The following is a 22,615-nucleotide window of genomic DNA, read 5'->3' as shown; positions in this document are numbered from 1 at the left end:
ACTGACTCTGAGGTTCAGAAAATGAGTAGCTTTGTGTTTTTTTTTCTTTAGCTAGTTTTTTTATGTTGAATCTACAGTGAAATTTTGCTTCCATTTTAGCTATATCAGAGCTTGCCTTTCTACAAGAATGATGTGCCTTACTAAGCACATTAAGGGGTAATTCTGCCCATTTTGACCAATTCTAAATCACTCAGTAGAATGGGGAACAAGAGGAGAACAATAGGATTTCACCAGCCTACATTCCAATTTTATTCTGGAAGGAAAAAAAGGAAAAAAAAATCCCAGGGAACAGGCAAAAAGGCAGCTGGTCTAGCTGGGTTGTGCTAGACCTTCTCGGTTGTACTAAAAGTTCGCATCATTTTAAAAAGCACACACACAAAAACCCACAGAACAACAGAACTGTTACGAAGTTCTTCCTATAGGCAGATGGGGGGAATGAGGGAGAATGGAAGACAGTAAACACAATCCATTCTCTGCATGGGGAAAGTCTGTCTTACCTCCCAGTCTTCTATGGAACTTTGCCACTGAGCAATTTTGTCAATGTTCTCTAGCCGCCGCTTTCTCTCATTGATGAGCTGAGCAACGTTCTTCATGGCATTTAAGGCAGCTTCGACGTCTTTATAATCCCTGTGGTAGAGCAGAGTTGTGTCATAACAAAAGGACTTTTTAATTTTAATTAAAATTTATTTTATTTAAATTAAATTTATTGCATCTATGCTCCAAAGGAGTGCAACCTAGCATGCTGTAGGGCTGGAGAGCAGAAAACATCAGTGCTACTTGCTGCCCTACACCCCAGCAACTTTATATTGAATGTATTAGGTACATGTGGCTGTGGGCAGCTTTTCAGAAGTGTGCTGCTTTTAAGGCACAGACTATATAGTCTTGTAACAAATCCAGGCCTGACTTGTGAAAGAGAAGGAGGCAAGTAATGAAATCCAGTCACAGAAGTGTAAACGCTAGTTGCTGGAAAATTTTCCACAGCTTTCTAAGCATTGCTTTTTCCCCACATTAATACAATATATTCATAATGCCACAGTTTTCTTACAGGGAACAATTCTATCACACGGAGGTAAGATGGTTTAGATGTGGCTTGGTTTCAAATAGGAGCTGCTAGTTAATCCGGAAGGGTAGGACAGAAGCTGATCCACCCTCACCACACACCATCTGCTGCCACCAGCAACTTCTTTTGAGTTAGAGTAGCTGAGAAGGAGCAGTTCAGCACACTTATCTCTAATGCAATTTTCTAACATCTGTGTACTCCATTAAGGAGCTTTCTGTTTAGAGAGAATTCCAGAACAACATGCTTATGATTTAATAAGACGTGGAAAACAAGTCTGAGAAATACCATTGCTGTAAATCAGGGTGGTAAAATTAAGTTGTCACAAGGGGCCGATATCAATACTTTAATACAGGTTTTCGTGCTTTATTTCTGTAGCTAATTATTTCAGATGCTTTACTAAGTCACACTGTTAATTGAGCCAAGAGCAGTGCCTTCACCCTGAAATGGAGCTATGGATTTGCAGGCAAGGATTGATTTGATTGCTGTAGGTCGTGACTTCCCACAGGGAAAGCACCAAGCAAAATTCATGACTAACTTTCAGCCTCGACAAGCCCTGGTGTAGGTTCATAGACATGTTGGGCTATATTCAATCAGTGCTTCTCGTGCCAAAATATTCAATACCATTGTGACAGGAAACAACTACGAAGTCTGTATGTGCAGGTACCACAGATAAAAAGGCTGAATATAAATAGGAAAGCACCATGATAAAAGGTGGACTTTGCAACTTCAGGTCTCTAACAGACAGGAAACCCAGTGCTACTGTAATGGAAATTTAAGTATTTGACTGAAAATTTCTGTTTTTTGTTTGTTTTGTTTTCTCTTTTCTTTTTGGTATCTGCAAGGTAACACAGAAGAATTGTGGTACTGGCTGCTCTTAGTAAACTGCTCTCAATACAAAATTCCTCATTAGTCCATTTCCGTGAGACCAGTCTTACTCCTCCCCTCCCCACCATGCTGACCTACCTGTGTTGAGGGTTGGTGTATTTGAGCAGTTCAGCCAGTTGCAGTGGATATTTGCAGATTTTCTGCACTGGCGTCAGCAGAAACCCATCCAGAGAGATGTCAATCATCTTCTGTAGCAGGCGGCAGGCTTCAAAGAAGTAGACGTACTTGTTAACTTTGGTGAGGCGGGACAGCTCCATGCAGGCGTTAGGGTGGTTGTTGCAGTATTCAGAGTAGATCTGAAACTCTGTTTGCTGCAAAGGAAATTAAAGGGATTTACTGTCCGTGTTCCTTTGGGCGATGGCCTGGCTCCAAACCTGTATGACATTGGGGCTGTTTGATAATTTGTATGCTCCCCTAACACTTTGAAGCCAGGAGACCTAAAGCTGGGGCTCGTGCAGCTTATCTGAGAGCCTGAGACATTTCTGTCTATTCTGGCCTGTGCTCAGCCGAATGTTTTTAATGACCGGCTCAGCAACTGCCTGCTGATCCTGCACAAACCTGAAAATACATAGCTGTAAACTCAGGCCCAACTTGGGATTTACACCTCTGCCTGAAGTAGCATGGTCTGGCAGGCAATACAGTGCTCAGGAGCTGAGGCACTTTGGAAATGTTCTTGCTGCAGCCACAAGAGCTCTTCTAGCTGGCTGGGGTAGGTTTGTTTGATGGGCTGTTTTTTGTTGTATTAACAGAGCTTCAGTTCTCAGATCAACTTTCAAATCCTCTGGCCTAACCCATGCTCAGCCACCTCTTTCCCCTTAAGTAAAATTTACTTACATATTCCAAGAAGCAGGAGCCAACCTCACTTAAATGTGGGTGGTCTTTGTTGAATTTCTTCTCCAGTGCTTTAACAAATTTCTTCTGGCATCTGTAGATGTCTTCAATATTCCCAAAGATTGTCTTCAGCTGTTCCTCTGTAAACATGTCAGCTCTTTTGCGGCACTGTTTAATGTAACCCTAGGAGGAAACCACATTGGAAAGCTTGCTGGGCACTTGCTCAGAGGCCTTTGGATATCATCAGAAAACCCTAGGACTGCAGTCAGTTGTACAGGTTGTCAGTTGTACCCCCTTCCTTCACAAGTGCATCCATCCCTTAGCTGTTATTTCTTCAAATATCACTCAAATTACGGCAGAAATAGAAATCAACCCACAGTCATGTCACTGCCATAAATGAAGCAGTAACCCACACCCAGAGCTGCCTTCTCTCCTGTAGAAAACATTTTTGTCTGTCTGCAGGCTACAGGGTGTTCTGACCCCTGCACTGATCCACTGACACCTAAATTCAGTTGAGGATCTGGTGTGGCTGCTCATGTTACCAAATTGATCACTTATTCAAAGACATGGGAGAATTCTGGACTCATGAAGGAAAGGTGCTTGGTTAAGTGTTGCTGCTTTGCCCCAGCTGGCTCTCCTGGAGGACACTACATTTTTTGTGTCATTTTAGTGAAAATCTGTGTTTCTGCACTACTCTTTTATCAATTACCTTAATTTACCCCAGTGTATTTGACAGCATGTCACTTCTGGAAAGGGTGTCACAATACTCAGCATCTTTGGAAGTGAAAGGCTGAATATCCCCCAGTTGTTTCAATCTGAGCATAACTTGCCCGAAGGTTGGAGTTGCTGATTATATTACCTCAGAACATGTATTAAAGAGGACAGCAATGCTAGACGTTTACTTTTCTCTGGCATGGGAAATACAATTAATTCCATTTAATCAGAGCATAACTGGGTGCTCCAAATTCAGAGGCATTGGGGATATTGCTGTAATGAATTGTCTTCTGTTTTCTGAGCATGCGATATCATGTAGCAGGACAGGCTCTGATGGCAAAACCATCTCATTTTCAGAGGAGGAAAGTTACCCACTTGGGAACCATATGTCTGCACAAGAATAGGACAGCCTCTGGTTTCCATTAGGGATGTTCTTACTTTTGCTTCCCCCTTACTCCGTTACCTCACAAATGTCCTTCAGATGCTTGATGTAGTCTCTCTCTGTGCTTAAGATCTCATTGATAACGTTGGTCCTCATTTGATCTTTGGTGGTCTGCCCCATCCCGAAGCGGCGGGTACCACTGCTGGAGTCGTCTTCTTTGCCACCCTCTACCTTTACAGGGTAATCTTCCATGGGTTCATCCTGGTTCACTCGGAGCTGTACCACACACAAGACATTCACTGTTTGTAGTAAGAAATACAAGTCTTCCAAAGAAAGGAAGTTTGGGAGGGTTGACAGAATGGCAGACAAAGACTGAGCTAGGATAAGGAGGGAAGAGGGCTACTCTGTACATGCTGCCTGTAAATGTATTTTCCCATGGTATGTAATGTGTAAACACATAGCCCATGAAGGAAAGGTTTTGACAGTTTGGGGATGGTAATTTCAAGCCAATTAACTGTTAATATGTGATATGGGTGGTTTTAAGCAGGCATATCTCGGACAGAAGTCACAGGAATGATATGAAGCCCTTGAGGGAGAACACGTACACAATCAGGACAGGAAGTGTTTTATCAAAGTGAATTCTGCTTAGGTATTTGTGAGGGGACTTTTCGGGAGAGAGGGGAAAAGCAGGAACTATTTGCCTTTTTTTTTGATATCAGTTATATTATTATTCCCATACTATAAATACCAGATAGCCCTCAGAAGTACCTGCTTCCCCAAGGTTATTTAGAGATAATGTATTTTTAATATAAAAGCAAATGCGGATGCCAGCGGGCACATAATGTAATGAAAAGCTGCATTACATTACAGGGCTGTGTGTGTAACTCGTGGCTCCTTCACAGTGCCCATGAGATGGCAGCATAGCATGAGCAGAGACAAGCAGCAGCATTTTGTAGACATGCTGTACTACAGTCACTACATATACTGTCAGCAATACCAAAGTACCTTCACTAAGGACAAGAAATTGTTGGTGCATTTCACTTGGGAGCTTTATTTCACATATTAGTATTGTATTTTCATATTTAATAGATCCCAGAGCACCCATTGGAATATTTTATATACAAGTCATCAATCCCAGCACAAAAAAGAAATGAAAAACTCTGAGGTAGGAACATGCATAAACATAAGCAGTTTTAATACAATGATACAGGCCTGCTTTAAACTTTTAATGTAGTCACTTCTAGGCAGGATTGTTTTTCTCTTGATATACATGTATCTCTATGTATAAAAAATAATGCATACCCATCCCTTGCCAGCAGAGGCATAGATTGCATTTACTCTTTACAGCTGGTGAAACCCTCAAGATGTGCAATCCTGGTTTTCCTTCGCTGTGAGTAAAACAGCATTGGCTGGTCTTAAACTCAGACCTTGGCCTGAAACTTGTGTGGAGTAACTGAGAGACCTGCAGGTTTACCCAAGTCCCGTTCTGTCCAAGTACCCAAGACCATTCTGCCCTTCCCAGCAGTAAGCTTGAGACCCAGAGATAATTAGTAGGAAATCTTCAGTTGGATGCTTGAATAAGTGTTGCAATTACTCTGCTAAAAGAACTTGTTATTCTTCATCCCTAATGGCTAGCAGTAGTCTGCTTTCCCCTGAAATTGCCAGCAGGACAATTTGTCAGTAATGTGAATGAAAATAAAGCCTGTGTTTTGGCTGTGAAAATAGTAGCTCCATCTCCACCAGTGCTGAGAAGTTGGTCCTAGTAATCTTTCTTGCAAAAAACATATACTGTTTGTAACAGTTACCAGCTGAGACTGTTTCTTGCAAGCTCTATAACAATGCATTTCACAACTTCTGTAGCACAACCTGCTCTGCTTCACCAAGGACTTTTTCTACAGACACCAGATAATCTCCTTTCATGCTTCACCTGGTTTGGGGTCATTTGTGATCTAAAGTGACCCAGATAAGAAGCTGAATATCTAAGAATCTCTCTGTCCTTAGGCACCAAATCACCTCTGCAGTACTGTGCTTATGTGGTGAAAGCAGTCAGGCATCCGTACCAACAGTCACAGCCCAAAGAAATGAAAAAAGCCTTTTTCCTCACAGAAAGAAAAGAGTGCACAGAAGTTACCCAGACTCTTGCCCCCCAGCCCCCAACCTGCATAGAGAATTCACGTGTTTCAGAATGCTCTGTTGGAAATGGATCTAACCTCTGCTGTACACAGCTGGGCCTGTCTACCTGTTCCATATAGCTATTTCTATATGGTCTTTGTTTCTGGCACCAGGGAGAGCGCCTTGGCCCCAAAATTGGTCAATATCAAGTGATTCATATTCACCCTCTAGTAATTGACATCACCACCTCCAAGACACCATTTTATGTGTTTTTTTTCTTCTCTATTTTAAGTGCCTGAAACACACTGCTGTGTTGTAGCCCAGCTGCCTGATGTTTTTAAAACTCCACAGCTAGGAGAAGGTGTGTGTGAGTCAGGTTGTCACAGATGTTTGGATGTGGTGTATGGCACTGGACTAAATTTGGTGCCATGCTCATCCCTACTGTCTGAAACAGAGCCTACAGTGAAGACCTCTGTCAGTTGCTTCTGGGATTCTGCTAGGAAGTACATCTTGCTTACTCCTGAGGGTGACTCTGGGTGCTTGGTTGCAAAGCAGCCAACACACATCTGGGTAAGCAGGAGCCCAGGCTGCAAACCACCATGCAGGGCAGTTGCTCAGCTGGTACAGCTCACCTTAGCTCCAGAACCTACAACTAAACTGTCCTTACTCTGATTTACTGATGCAAAGAGGGAATTCTCCACACTTGTGGCAGCCCATCCTCAAGAGTTCAATGTAAAAGGCCAATGCATAGAGGAATGGTAACAAGCACATGTTGAACCAACTATCCTAGCAGTAGAAGTTCTCAGCATTCACTACAGAACATAAAACCTGGGGGGGAAAAAAAAAAAAAAAAAAAAAAAAAAAAAAAAAACAACACCTGGCAGTAATGGAGAGACATGGAAAAAAATCAAGCTCTTACCCGTACAAAGCTGGCTGGAAACCAGCCTTCGCTGTCCAGAATCCTTCCCCACCACCATTCCTTGTTGGTAGCATCCATTACTTCAATGACATCACCAGCCTTGAATCCCAGCTCTTGATCATCCATCGTGACATGGTCCCAGAGGGCTTCTGCATACACCACACTGCCATCGCTGATGAGCTGTGGACAGAGAACATCAAACTGCCAGATTCTCACAGAAAAGCAGCCAGTGTAGCTGCAGCTTTGGCACAATTGCTGCTGAGACAAACAAGCATTGACTACTGCTTGCACCTCATGAGAAACATGAAAAAGAGCTGTCAGTAGTCTGGCAGGTGCTTCAACTGACTTTGCTCTCAGTAGCATTTGTTCCAAATCACTTGGGCACAGTGCATTTACCAACATGAAAAAAAAAAGAAAGTAATTTTGATGTACTGCAATCTCATAATGGTGAGTTTGCCTCAGCCAGCAAACAGGGCTCAGCAGTGGTACCTTGTTGGTGAAGGATGCCCATGCGCTGCCAGTGCAGCCCTGCTATGGACAACCTTGAAACAGAAGTGTGAGTGCTCATGTTTAGAGGCACACTTCAGAGCAGAAAGTATTCTGAGGCCTCAGTGCTGGCCTAGGATGGTAAGAGCTTTAAACCTTTAGAGTGGTTAAACTTAGCATTTAAGCTGCTTATAGTAAGTCTCCCAGAGAGTTCAAGTGCCTGTGCTCAGGGCCACTAGTTGTCTGTGAGACACCATGTCTCATAAAGGGCCTAATCTAGGAAAGAAAAAAAAATAAAATATATATATATATATATATATATAAATTCTCGGAAGACAATGGAAAGAGGAATCTAGGAGACCAGAGGGGGAAAAAGATGTACAAAACACACTGTCCATGGTTATGGGCCACACTGTAACACTGTCAGCCCTGCTACATAATGCACATGCTGTGCACCTTAGGTTGGCTTGATCACAGTTATCTACTGCTCATGGTGACTGGTTTTGTCCTTCTCAAAGAAAAAAAGATGCATGTTGTAAAAGAATGACAGAATAATAGCACATGCAGTAAATCAGGAGAGTTAACTGGAAGCATTTGAAAAAAAAAATCAAATATAGTCTGCCTCTGGATAGTAAATGTCCCTTCACTGAACCAGAAACAGCTTAATGCAGTGTATCCCTTTTGACAAAAATAACATCAGGATGACTGGGAAGGGGAGGATGGGAGGCTCCCACTTTCTGCAGAACCAGGCGTCAGCGCTCCCCTCTGCCTCTTTTCAGCTGCCCTGCGCTGCCACCGCACTCACGTGTGTGCTCACTGCAGGGTGCTGCTCCTCAGGGAGAAGAGCACCGAGACAGTGCAGCCCCACGGGCAGGGGGCGTAAGGGCTGGCACACAGCCAGTGCTACAGGGGGAAAATAATCCAGGAGTCTCAAGCAGCATCTCGCTAGCCAAGCTACTACAACATAAAGAGCTGAGTTCAGTCTGGTCAAATGGCAGGGATTTGGCCCAGTGTGCTGTGGAGGGGGACAGCTGGACTTGGCAATTAATGAGTGAAGGTTTTGGAGTGATCTGGGTTGCTGTTAACTCACAGGTCGCTTAGCAGGCCTGTTGCATAGACTTTGACGAGCCTGAAGTGTACTCAGCATTATGAATAAACCCCCTATTTCCATTTTTTGAAATCTTGTGAGCCTTGTCAGTCTTCTAGAAATGTAGAGCTTTAGCTCTCTAACACAAAGTGGAGAGGACTAGAATAGGGAAAGGAATGGATGTCAAAGGTACAATTTTACAAACTCAGCTACCAGGCTTCACTTACAGGAACAGCAGCTGAGCTGTGGGTGACGGATGTTGGCTGCGCTCACAAAGAGCCTCTGCTTTTTTGCTGAGCCACCTGTGGGTGCATGAGCTGGGCGTTTGCTTTAGCAGTGTGACTGCAGCTGGAGCTGGGGCCAAGCTGCATGGGGTTTTGTAACACGGTGGGTAGGGGCTGGCTGGCACTTGGGAAATGCCCACGTTAACTCATAAATCTCTGGGCAGAGTGGCATTCGGCAGCCTTTTCAACATGCACATTCTGACCAGTTCGTAAGGAATATGGCGCTTTCTAAGATAAAATCCCTTTGCTCTGTACTGAAATATGCTGTGCTGAATCACTGTGCACAATCAGCCAGCTGTACTGTAAGAGCTGCTCACCTTCCAAAGAAGCATGTATTAAAAGGAACACACCACTGCCAACCATGGCAGCTGCTAGGAGCAAAATGGCTTATCTTATTACAGTTTTTGATCTTTGCAATTAAAGTAAGGTTTGAAAAACAACTAATTAATCTCCATATGAAACAATATTTATGTGCTGGCTTTGTAATATCAAGGAGAACCCAACGCATGTTCTTGAACAGCCACAGTCTCCTGCCCCAAACGTAGAAGAGAATGGGAGACAATACAAACCCAGCTGCCCTTCAGCTGCCAAAGCTCCTGCAGCAGGCAGCACAGAAGACAAACACACTGGCTATTTTTCTTTGTTGATAGCAACCCCTAAGTTTGTAGGCAGCACTGCTTGCAACCCAAAGGCAGTACTAACACTGATGCTCTGAATTAGCCAAGCCCCCAGGCCCCATCTCTCTTCCCTGCCAGGGAGGCATGTGGGCTAGCTGAGGCTTGCTGCAGGACACCAGAACCCATCACAACTCCACAGCCCCAGCAAGTGCTTCCTTGCACGTATCAGGCTGCCATGACCCCCCTGCCACAGCGGTACACCAAAGGCATGTGTCTCCACGCAGGCGGCAGGCAGGCTGCCTTCCTCTTCCCTCAGAGGGACGGACCTGTGCAGCAGGCCCCAGAGTGAGCCACCAGCTGCCCTTTTGCCTGCTGAGTCAGCTGCACATTTTTTTTCACCACGGATTTTAGAGCATTGACTAAGGATAAGGATATTACGCTTGGGTATTTACCAAACTGACTGCGCATCCCCACTCTGAATATTTTCATTTGATAGTGTTCTCCTTAGCAAATTTCTCTGAGATGTCAGTCAGCCAAGATCTTAGTCCTGGGAAGTAAACTACGCTGATAGTGTATAGCGCTGCTTTTTTAATCAGTGCCCGAATTCCCACTCCTCCTGTGACACCTCATATAGCTGCCTCCATTTACCAAACGTTCAATGTTTGTCATCAGCATATTTGGTAGGAATGATTTCCTACAAAACCATTCTGACTAGCATTAATTACATTATTCCCCTTTATTTATACCATCCAACTGCAGCTTCCCCCTCGGAAGTGGCTTAAACAGATGGACAGAGGAGGAGGGTCCCCATCCGGCAGGCAAGGAGAAGCTTTGAAGCAGCCACAGGAGGAGGGAAGCAACCCTTGTAGAAAGCGGAGGCGGCAGAGCCGTGCTTCATCTTATTGCAACCTGCGTGTGAAGAGTACGGCATGACAGAGCTTACCAGGGGCATATGCGTGAGCCCAGCTAAATGTGATTTTTCAAAGTCCAGATTGATGCAAGAAGTTCCCCCAGTTCCTCACCTAAGATATAGCAGCTGATTATTTTATAGCAAGAAATAGACTGAAATTGCTTTAGGCCTTTTTACTTTCAGATGAAATAGGCTAGGAAAGCTCTTCTGAAAGAGCGGGGCAGTGACCTGCAGCTAAGGAGGCCCCCTCCTCATCTAGGTCCTGTCAGTGCCCTCAGTACCCCAGCCATCACTCTCCCACGACCTGTAAATCAGAAGTCTACTAATCTGGGACATCAGCATCCTTAAGCTTTGGCACTGAGGAAACAAGCTCTTATCAAATTCGATAGTACTCTGCTAAATGTTATCTTTATATCACATCTAGAAGTTCACTACTTCCAGCCGGTAGTGCTTAGAGTAAATAAAGCTATTAAACAGCTTCCATTTTAACCTTTCATGCAAGTTTCCAGAGGACAGTTATTTAAACTTATGTCTATTAGACATTTATTTTCTGGTATAAGTGATATTTTCTAACTCTTTCCAAACAAACAGATACAATGGTGATTTACTCAGTGATAAAATGGCAAATGAATTTCCCTGCTGATAAACGGAGCACAAGCCGTATCTAACACAAACGGCTGACTCTAAATGAGCTGCTCCTCAAGAATGTCTCTGCAGACAGATTTAGGAAAACACCAGCCTGGTGCATCAGGGTCAGAAAGTCTGAATGTCAGGGATGACTCGGAAAGAAAGAAGCAGAGAACTATAAAAGGCACAAAGAGCAACACCAGCTGGGAGTCCGGAAGAGTTTCCAGGCCAGAACAAGCTGAACAGACTTTGAAGCTGCAACAGAAAAAGGTGGATGGAGGCTGACCACGTGAAGGTTTAGAAAACGATTAACAGGCTTGAAATGCCAGGCCCATGTGTGAGATTGCCAGGCGAGAATTTTAATACCAAAGTAGTACTTTTTCCTGTTGTACATTATTATTCCACAAGATGCCATGAGCCAAACACAGATGGTTTTAAAAACAGATTAAGCAAATCTACGTCCTTCAAGGCCGCTTAAACGTATCATATCTGGATACCACCTCTGGCCCATCAAGGATCTTACACCTGGAAAGACACACAATGGAAAGAACAGGGCCATGCTTCAATGTTTTCCGAAGCAGTTACCCCAAGTCACAGCTAAAAGTGTTCCTGGCTGGCCCTACAGAGCTGGTCTTAGGTCATTAGTGCAGTAAAAAACACAAATGAAAATACATCTATTATTTTCCATTTTGACTATTTGCATTACCTGCAAATACTTCTTAAATAGGTGAGACCCCAAAACGTTAACTTGACGCAGACAGATACGTTCCCTGAGGTACAGCAACATTGTTGTTCAGCTAGAAAATTAGCAATTGCTAACACAGTAATTACAAGGACATTACATCCTCTGGGGTAGGGCTGGGACTTCTCAAGCAGGGGTAAGTACAACACTTTCTCACAGCTTAAACATAACAGATCCTACATGCTGTACATCCTACCCATGCAACCCTTGCCAAGCACATGGAGGAAGGTGAGTCACACGCATGGAGCAGCCATGTGCCCCTAACACTTGGACGTCCAACCCCTGGCTGCCTATTTTCTGGCCAAAAAAGAAAAAGGGGAGGAAAATAAGAGAGGACAAAAGTGTACCCAGGGAAACCTGACTGATCAGACGCCTGGGATGCATTCAGAGAGGAGTCCCTGCGTGCAGGCTACAAGGTGGGTATGCGTTGCATCCTCACTCAAAATGTTTAGAAAGGTCTTTACAATTAAGAGCTCAAAGAACCTAAAAACCACCTTAAGCTCACAAAGCCAGAGAACTTAAGTCATTCCAAAGCTCTAAATCAGCTTAAACAGCTTAAACTCATCTAAGACCTTAAAGTGTCTTAAGCATTTTAAACCCATCTAAAGCCTTTGAGTGGCTTAAGGAGCTTAAAAGCTCTAAGGCTTAGAAAGTGGCTTAAGTATCTTCAGCTTCTGGCAAGCCCACTTCTCACACCTCTCCCACGTGCATGGCACCTGCCACGTCAGGTTAAGGTGTCTGGTGTACCCAGAGCCCAGATCTCGGACAGAATCTTTCTTTTTAATGCTCTCCACATCTTTGGGAAGCGGTGCAGCCCTCTCCCAACAGCTCTGTCTGCACTGCAGGAGGCGGCGCACAGACACTCACCTGCTTGTAGCATGGCTTCCTAGGCTGGTGCCATAACTGCGCCTGGAAATCAGCCACCCTCTGCCCTTATCTTCATTGTCTGGAAAGACTGGAAAGGAGTAGGGGTGGGGTTGAACTCTCAGATCTGAACAAGATTTGTCCTGGGACACAAGCTACAAAGCTTCTTGTTTCTAGTTCCATTCTGGCTGTAGATGAATACATCTACTGATTCCCCTTCTCCACCTCCCCAACAGTTTTGATGTTCACGTTTACTTCAGGATGGGAAGTATTTACCTGGTTAACACAATGCCTTTTCTGATGCCCTAACTTTAACTGTACGATCTGGGACTGGAAATAGCCCAAGATGTTTCTGTTTGGCTGTTCACACATTTAGGAGTGACTACTTTTGCATCCTTTTTAAGCTACTGGTTTTCAGTCACACAAATAGATACAATTTTATTTAGGAAAATATATATATATTTAAATGGCACATTGACACATTATTATGTCACTTAAGCTACACATTTTCCCCATTCTCTTACCACTGCCTGCAGGATTGCATTTCCTTTGTGCACTCTAACCACTACATCCACTTACAATATTACTTCTCCTCTTCCTTCATTACAGTACCGCTCCTGATTCCACTGTGTCTTCCCTAACTTAATTTTGAGATTTTGCCTACCTCTTTTTTCACTTCCTCTTCCACCATTTTAACTTTGGACATGTGGGGAGCAGAGGTCCTCTTTGCCTACAGATCCCCTGTGTCACTGCTGCACTTTGTGGCAGAGGGTCTTAGGACAACATCACCGAACCAGGCCAGCTGCAGCTCATCCAATGTGGAGACTCAGCGAGCATAAATGCTGCCTCCTGGCTCTTTGCAGAAGAAAAGGAAAGGGAACCCATGCAGTTCCCAGACCTCTACACCCTCTGACAACTGTTGCTACAGAATCAGTTATAGCTTGAAGGAAAATTGATCTAAATTTGTTTTACAAATAAGGTTAAAGAAAACATTTTAAAGCTGATACAAACTGCGTTGCTAGCAAACCACTCTGAATCATCAAAAGGTCAACATCTCTTTGGGCTTGCAGTGGGCAATAAGCCAGAAACAGTGCATGGCTTTTTCCTTTGTGTGCACAATTTAATTTTAATGGGACATACAGCAAAGAACACACTGAAATTATATTTATTGCTCCTATCTCCTGTACAAACATCTTTGGATTAATAACACAGTGCCAAAGTCTGCACAACATTGGTAAGTGCTGGCAGACACAAGGCCAACAGTGATCATTTAGCAGTCTCCATGACCTGGCTCTCAGCGATGCTCTCCCTGCCTTAACCATGCAAAATTTATCCGCTTCCTTTCCTCACCTTCTTCTGGAAGATCAGTCCTGCAGACTTTCAGTGACATGAAACTTGAGTTTGAGTTGTTTGTTTTTTTGTTTTTTTTTTCTTTTCCCAGTGATCTCCCTCCCAATGCACACACTGTTGCAGATCTTTTCTTCACTAAACCAAGGATCACTGTCTGATCTTTTTTCTTTTCCTTTTTTTTTTTTTTTTTTTTGAAAATGGAGCGGAGAAAAATCTGAACATCAGCATTTAGAGAAACTAAAAGAACAAAGAACCTTGATACTGTCTTACTGTCAGGCAAAGGAGGCTGCCTAGCCTTTATTTCTAGTTAGTAGCTGTAAATATATATATATATATATATATATATATATATAAAAAAAAAAGAGAGTCATTTCTTTTGTAGTCCCACAGACAATTCTACAAACTAATCACACACACACACACACAAAACACACCTCACTGCCAACAAAAAACACACCAACCTTTTCATATTGCAAATGTCTCATGCTAGGTAAAGAAGATTCATTCAAGCAACAGCAGCAGATTTCTAGGATCTTCTGAGAGTCTATTATTATGCTCTTGAGTATTTCCATATTCACTTTTCTCAAGTCTGCACGAGGAGGACTCATGGCTTCAGCAAAGCGAAAGCCTCACCCCAGAACCACGCTCCTGTTTCCATGGCCACGCTGCAAACAAGCCCTGTGTAAGGGAGAGTGCAGCGTCTGCGATTCCTCCTGCAGAACATGGCTTCCTCAGCCAAAATATGAAAACATAAACATCTCTCCTGTCCCCTACAGGTTCTTGTTTTAATCACCTTGCCTCCCTGCACAGCCCTCTCGCAGTGACAATGGGCTTTTCAGTGTGACAAATGAGTAGTTTTGCAAAAGCAGCTCAATGCAAAGCACATTAGGTAGATCAAGCAACAATCTCACGCCACAGTCCCTGGCTCTCCTCACAGCCTGGCCATGAGGCTCGCATGTCACAGGACAAGTCACTTTCCCTTTCATGTCTAGTGCAAGTTTTCTCACTAGGTAGCGTTTGAACTAGAACAGGTCCTGACTCCTTGGTGTTACAGGTGCAAATTGGGATACAAAAATACCAAGTCACAACTTGGCAGCCCATATTTTCTTAATCTCTTTGTGGATCTTATTTGGCAAGGTGAGGAAATCTGCATCAGTTCGCTGATGAGAGAATTTGGCATAGCTCTTTAGTTTCACATACGATCCCTAAATAAGGTGCTTGTGTTTCCATACAGTTGCCACAACTCTGCAGATACCCAACATAGCAAGACTGGACAGCACCATGATTCAGAACAACCCACGGCAGCCAACCCAGCTCTGCTGTGCTGTTCCCAGCCATCTTACCACAAAGACGACAGAAAATGGGCCCATAACATTCACATACTCCCCTTGCACAGTGCTGGCTACAAGCCAGTAGCACAAGCACGTGGCCTAGCAAAAGACAATATCCTAACGTCATTTTTGTATTGACATCCTAGATAGATGCAATACCAAACAAGATTTCTAAGCACGGATGTTACAGTGGTTTGCTCCCTGCCCCGTGTTGACTTTGCTGGGGGAAGGAAGGAGCAGGAAGGGGGAAGGAAGGAAGGCAGCTCTGCTCTCCCTGCTGGTGGAGGCTCTACTGGCTCTGCCCCTAAGGGACAGCAAGAGATTCAGGTGTCCAAATTGGTGAATTGGTGAATTCTGGATGGAAAAGTATGCTGGAAGGGGCTGTGCTAGGGTCACAGGCCCCAGGTGGAGAAGGGAAGCGCGGGATATCTGTGCTGGAGGGGAATGCGTAGGACCACAGGCCTGCAACAACAGGCCCTTGCTCAAAGAGGCCAGATGAGCTGGCCAGCAGCAAAGGAGAGCAAGCTCCCGAATTCCACCACCCATGGTCCTTCACTTCCCACGGATTCCTTTGCTGTTAGAGTCAACATCCTCGTGCTTGGGTAGATATTTTTCTTCTGACAGTTCCCACATAGCTGAGCTGCCTGTCACTATCTACCATAGCTACAGAGGTTTGCACCAGTGCAACAGGATAGAGAACACAACCCTGGGTCTTCAGCAGCTCCACAACAATGCTCCAAGCCCCATTTCAACCACTGCCAAATGCACTGTAAGGGGCATCAACAGCCACATCTGGAGTAATCCTAGCTAAAGAACAGATACAAAGAGTCAAGGATGACATCATTTTATTCTGTACTTTCCAGCACATTCCACAGGTAACAAGTCCAGTGACATGGTATAAGTAACAAGTACTCTCCCTCCCATAAGTCTTTCCTTAACCTGTATATTAAGATTTTATTTTTTTTTTTAATCAAAACATTAGAAGCATTAATTAAAAATAATTGTTGATGGTATCATCCTAAATGCTTACTGTGTTTCTTATCTGGCCAACTCATGCCTTAGATTCCAAGAATAAATCACAAAGACAGCAGATATCACATACCACCACAGAAATGAGTTTAGCCTGAGAGAACAAATTAAGGGAAAAGATACAATCTAAAGCCCAGAGCTCCCTTTGGAAATGATGTGTTGGTCTTGCTCTTGTTCAGAGATGCTCTTTACACTCATGAGGCTCCACAGCTGGCAGTGGCAGAGTAGGCTTTGCCAGCCCTTGCCTGTTTGATGTTTTGGCAATCTTGCCCCACTGAGGGGCAATGCAAAATGCCCCATGCAGGGCCCACAAAGGCAGCACCCTGCCCCATGCCATACAGCTGGATATGGCAGGCACTTCAGCATGGCTTCCCTGAAAGTCCCTGTCTCTTAGGTCAAATAAGTGGGCTGAGAATAGAAAAAAGAAAAGTGAACTTTGTTTACTAAAATGCCCAAGGCCTCTCCTTCCCCACCATCCAGTCAAGACCTCCAGCTCCTGTATGATTCAGGGATCCTTCACCAGCTTTGTTTTTCCTGGCCTTTATCAGCTATCACAGCCTCTTCAGCCAAGCTCTGTGGCAGGCTTGAATGAGTCACAATTAATATCAGCCTGATTCACACGGACACACCAACTGCAGCTTCCAGCTACATGTATATGGCTGCAGATCAAGTCATGAAAGAAGGAAAACACTGGGTTCCCATACAGAAACTGCACACAGCTACTTCAGAATTAGTCAGGTATTGAGTGTGTAGTTAAGCAGTTGGAATAAAAAAAAAAAAGTAACATGAAACATTGGGATGAAAATTTTTCCTGTGCTCTTAGAAACCAGCATTATCACCTGTGGCATTGGACTCGATGATCTTGAGGTCTCTTCCAACCTAGAAATTCTGTGATTCTGTGAAATCTCCAGTGAGGGAGACTTCTTTACTGTGAGGTGACAGAGCACTGCAACAGGTTCCCCAGAGAGGCTGTGGGGTCTCCTTCTCTGGAGATACTCAAAACCCACCTGGATGCCATCCTGCACAATGTGCTCTACGTGATCCTGCTTGGCAAGGGGGTTGGACTGGGTGATCTCCAGAGGTCCCTTCCAACTTCGGCCATTCTGTGATTCTGTGAGTACTCTGTAATCTTGCAATTTTTTTTTTTAATTATAATTTATTCATTTATATATATATATATATATATTTTTTTATTTTTTTTTAAAAAAAAAAGGTTTTACTTTTTTTCCCCCCAAACTATGCTGGTACCAATAACCTGGTGAAATTTCTCCTCTTCTTTCCTTATAAGGGGCAATCTCACCAAGGACTGCATTACCTTCTCTATAATGTACTTTTCTTCTGGGTGGTCCCTCACAGTCCTGGGCTCCCCATGGCCCCTGGGAGAAAACAGTGAGCATTTTGGGGTGCTGAATCAGCTGTTAGTAAGACATGCCTCCACCACTACTGCATGCACTGGCTGATCCTGCCCAAGCTTTAATGTGTCAAAGAAGAAAATGGAAACATCTGGGCAGAGCAAAGAGGACTTTTCAGATACAAGGAAGCCATGCCAGGTATGGTGAGATCTGGCAAGAGGAGGGCCAGAAAGAGAAGGAAAGGAGGAGGTGACACCAGCAGGAGCTGCCTGCTCACAGTTAAGGTGTCCCCTAACCAAGCCAGCAGCAGCTAGCACAGGGTTAATTACTTCATCACCACAACACCAGCTTCAGCTACCTGATCAATACTGTGGGATGCTAAATAAAAAGAAATCCCTTCAAAACTTCCCTGCAGCACCTCTCTGGCACAGCGTAAGAAACAGCTATGGCCTCCAATTGGGTGACAAAAGCCACCCAAGGAGTGCTTCAGCTACATGATGCCTGGCTAGACAAGAGCATGAGTCACTTTGTGAAGCTCAGGTGCGTCCTCCTGGCTGGCAGATGGTTGTGCTCAGCCCAGCACAGCTTACACGTGTTGAGCCAAACACTAGAATCGACCTACCTAGCTCTCCAGAGCTATGCACGTGCGTGCAGACCCTGTGAATTACTGCAGTTCTCATTCTTTTAATCAGATGGTTTGCACTTTTTCAAGATATGGAGCAGGTGAGGCAGCAATAACTGACAGCTCAAACACACTGCAGGGCTGCCATGATGCTGAGGCCTCTTACTTGCTCCCACTACTGCTTACAGCAAAATGCTCAGCACCTGCAGGAGGGGTGAGAGCTTCTGCATGCTCAGACGCTTTCAGAGCTGGCTCAAACCTTGTGTGCGATTCTGCCCTCCCAAGGAGCTGCCAAAAGCTTTCTCCATTGCTCTTACGAACCTAAAGTCACACCTAGGTTCCCCATCAATCATTTGAATACCAAGCTACATTTTCACATCTACACAGAACTTGTTCTTTCCAATAAACAATCTTGTGTCCACCTTATGCCATAAAGTTCTGATTCAAACTAAGGCCACTGAAAAAGGTGAGAGGGTATATATAACAGGTTTGTTTGAAAGCCAGTAGGTTTGTTCTTTGGTTTGAAATGGTAACTTCAGAAAACAACAACACACAGTGGATGCTTGCAGTGGCTGTTTAGGACAAGGTCTAGCTACTAGAATTAATAGTCAAGTTTTTAATAGTTTATAAAGTGCATGAGATTCCCAGAGAATCACAGAGCTGGGGCCTGCTGCTCCATGCTTAGCACTATGGGAGGCTCTCCTTTCTCAGCAAGAAGCATGTTCCATACTCAGATGAAACAAAAAAGAGCTCAGCAAGTATACATCTCATTTCTTTGTGTGCTAAAGCAATGCGGATTGTACAACACCAACATAATTACACGCAATCACATAAATAAGTGGTACAGAGAACACTCACGAGATGACAGAGGACATCACCACCCAGCCCTTCTCACCCTCACACCAGACTGCAGGAGCCATAAACATTCAGCTTTGAAAGGACTGCAGGAACTTCAACCATTAGTGCCAGAAAATGTACTGCCCTCATGAAAGCTGGGCTTTAACTGCAGATTTCCTAACAGACAAAATGAAGGATCCTGCCAGATCTTAAGGGCTTGGATATTTTTCAGTCTCCAGCAGAAAAGTGAGCAGTGTTAATGAGAGTAGGGCACTGTAGGCTCTTCTCCAGTCTGTCTTCCTCCAGGAATTGTTTCCGCTGTTGCCACCAAGTAGAGAGTTGCTTCACTGAGATGTCAATGTCCAAGCCTGGAAGTGCTGTGATGTAGAGGACTGCTGATAAAACGTCACCAATGCGAACAGGCCTGGAGCAGGCATGCTGCTTTGCTGCCCTGCTCTCCTAACAGCTCTACAGGAATGCTCCTTGAGTGGTTTCCCTGCTGTGCATGGCTGCTGCTGGCCAGCAAGAAACATGAGGCCTGCAAGCAGTGTCCTATGCCGGGGTTCTGCCAGCCATTTTAATACACGTACACATAGCAGACAAGCACTGAGATGTAACAGAGGAAACAGGATAAAAGCCAACAAAATACTCCTTCCACACTGCTGCAGTTTACTCAGCCCAAATTCCTGATGCACTCTAACGATCAATCACTTTGGCTAATTGAACATTACTCAGACACCACCGCACAGCACAACGTTCACAGCCCTCGCGATGACAACAGCCGAGCAGCAGAGGCATTACACGGTTCAGCGTTTTGCAGCGGGTGCATACATGGAGCAGGTCCTTGTGTGAAGGCTCGTTACAGCACAACTGTCCCTCTGCAAACAAAGCAGCAGCACGTTGGGCTCCTCCGGGGCTGAGAAGTGCAACGGATAGGGATGGTATTGTCATCGTTAGCAATCGAGGCCGATTAGTGCCATGGAGAGCAGTTACAACTAAGCAGGGTGGCTCTGTTAGCTCTTTCCCTCTCAGGTTTAACGGTGAGATCCAAACCAGAAGGCACGGGTGATGACAGGAGGAGAGCGAGGGGAGCAGGGTGGGGAAGGGGGTTATGATTAAAAAACAAAGGAGAGATACTCTGAGACACACAGTCACCGTAACGGCAGACAGGCAGACCAGAGGCAGACAACGACATGCTGACCTGCTGATTTATCGCCCAGTCCTGGAAACCCCCAGCCACCACACCACTACCGGCAGTCCTCCTTCAGTGGAACGCCAAAAGAAACATCAGCACCACATTGACGATGATGAGGAAGAGCAGGATGACAAAGACCACGACCCGCTGGGTCTCCGGGTTCATGTTGCAGCGGAGGAAAGTGTGAAGCGCGCTCCATTTGTGCCTGCTTCGCTCGGGGGCCTTTGCCATAGCTTCAGCCCCCAAAGAAAAAAAAAAAAGGAAAAAAAACACAAACAGGCTTCTTTAGTGACTGCTGTACAGCCCACAGCAGGGGCACGGGTGGGGGCAGAGGGCTGGGAACAAAAGCTGTTTTGCAGCTCTCACAAGGAGAGGTCTGAATGGTCTGACACAGCCATGGCTGGTCGCGCACAGCACGTGTGCCGAACGCCCCCTCCCCGCGCCCTTATCTCAGGGGGACGCCCATCAGCGCATCCCTGGCTCGCCACGTCTTCGCCGTCGCCATCACGTTAGCAGGAGGCAGGCGCAGGATTCCTTCTCGCAGGGAGCCTGGGCAAGGAGCGCTGCAATCCGGGCTGCGATATGGGCTTTGCAGAGAGCGGCTCGGCTATTTGCTGGGCGCCGTCTCCAGGATACATGCGGGCCTTGGCAACGCGGCCAGCGCCAGCCCAGCGTAGGGTGCGCAAGGAGGCTCTGAAGGAGGGGCGGCAGCGGATTAGGCGGCTGCTTTTTTAAATCCTTCCACCCGCGCTGAGAATGTGCCAGCACCAGAGCCAGGTCCTGCCAGGAGGCAAATCCTGCCCGGGGTGCTCCTGGGGGATGCTGGCTGTGTGAGGGCACAGGGACAGGGCGAGGGTGTGCGATGAGGTGCTCGGCCTCTGGGGGGACGACAGGCAGGAGATGCTGACCTCTGACCGGGGTCTGGGAGACACGGCTCTTGTCTGACTGCACTGCCTGCTTCCTGGCAGGATCCTGAAGCCAGGCTGTCTGAAGGTCTTGGCTACCTCTGTGAGCGCCTCTGTGGGACTGAGGGACTTAAAACCCAAATGTCTGCAACCAGAAAGCCTCCAGTCAGCTCTGCAGAGCCCTAAATGTGCTTTTGTAAGCTTCATGTTTTGCTGCTGGACTGTGAAGTTCACCAAGCATCAAATTGCTTGGCGTAGACTCTCAGATGCCCCAGCCTAACCACAGCTCCCACCAGTGCCTGACAAGCACAAAAAGGCCCTGCTTCTGACAAAGGGCAGGGGTGGCTCTTGCCGAGCATCCATCACCACCAGGCTCTTTGACAACTGCTGCAGCCCTTTTCGTTCCTCCAGCCAGGGAAGCGGAGCCCAGCTCGCACTCTGCCTGTGGCAAAAGCACTCCTGGGAAGGGATGAGGAGGACCCAGTACACAGGACCTTCTCTGAAGGGAGGTACTTCCACATCTAGCTCTCAGGTGCTCGTCCTCCCCCAGTGAAACAGTGAAGAAGCTATCTTTTGTTCAGGTGTTAGCACATCAATGTCCGTAAAGTTTCTAGAAGATTTGTACAGCTCCTGCTTGTATCCTGGAACACGGCAGGTGAGAGATTTAAGAGGAAAAATGTTTCAGAGAGACAGTCTAGCTAAGTACTTCTGTTTCATTTTGTTTTCTCCATAATTGTGCTAACCTCAGCCCGGGTTATGTAGAAAGTGCTAAGCAGTCAAACAATTTCTACTGTCTCCTTAAGCTTCTGTAACATTTAAGATGTCTTATCTCAGGCAGTGTAAAACCAAAATCAAGTCTAGAATTATTTCAATTTGCAGGTTTCTGAAATTAAAGATCCTACAAATCTGCTCGTCTCTAGCCTAAACACAGAACAAGGGGGAATAATGCATAGGATGAATGCTTGTGCTCTCATTACAACTTCAGGACCTGCTAAGCAATACTTTCCATACAAAGCAAACTGCTGGGACCCATGGGTTGCTCCAGCTCCAAAGTATTCTTGGGCTTTCAGCCCAGTACTTGGATCCTTGAACTTATCCCTGAACTTAGGCTTCAATTTAATGAAAGTTCTTCAAGTCCACAGTTAAGTGTTTTGCATTGTTTAACTCTCAGGTGTTCTGCAATCATAGACTGATTCAGGTTGGAAAAGACCTCTAGAGCATTGAGTCCAACCTTTAACCTAGTGCTGACAAGTCCACCACTAAGCCATGCTACTAAGTTCCACATCTACACATTTCTTGAAGACCTACAGGGATGATGATCAACCACTTCCCTGAGCAGCCTATTCCAGTGCTGCACAAACTTTTCAGTCAAGAAATTTCTCCTAATATCTGAGCTAAACCTCCCCTGGTACAATCTGAGGCCATTTCCCCTCAGCTTATCACTTGGTGCTTGGGAGAAGAGCTCAATCCCCAC

The 22,615-nt window shown here is 45.3% G+C and overlaps 1 protein-coding gene across 4 annotated transcripts in view; it reads right to left on the bottom strand.

Moving 5' to 3' along the window:
• The window catches only part of ARHGEF4 (Rho guanine nucleotide exchange factor 4), a 206,113-nt gene that overhangs the window by 5,456 nt on the left and 178,042 nt on the right, over positions 1-22,615 (bottom strand). For 2 of the 4 annotated variants that reach the window (XM_005014360.6, XM_072042431.1), the window contains 5 exons: positions 6,904-7,083; positions 3,954-4,148; positions 2,780-2,959; positions 2,024-2,256; positions 498-627 (listed from right to left, as the gene is read on the bottom strand). In XM_005014360.6, the coding sequence (XP_005014417.6) occupies positions 498-627; positions 2,024-2,256; positions 2,780-2,959; positions 3,954-4,148; positions 6,904-7,083 (918 nt within the window). The other 2 variants (XM_021268761.4, XM_072042432.1) reach the window with 2 other exon arrangements.

This window comes from Anas platyrhynchos, chromosome 9 (genome assembly GCF_047663525.1).
Source record: "Anas platyrhynchos isolate ZD024472 breed Pekin duck chromosome 9, IASCAAS_PekinDuck_T2T, whole genome shotgun sequence".
Classification (NCBI taxonomy): domain Eukaryota; kingdom Metazoa; phylum Chordata; class Aves; order Anseriformes; family Anatidae; genus Anas; species Anas platyrhynchos.
This window is presented reverse-complemented; position numbering and strand designations above follow the sequence as displayed.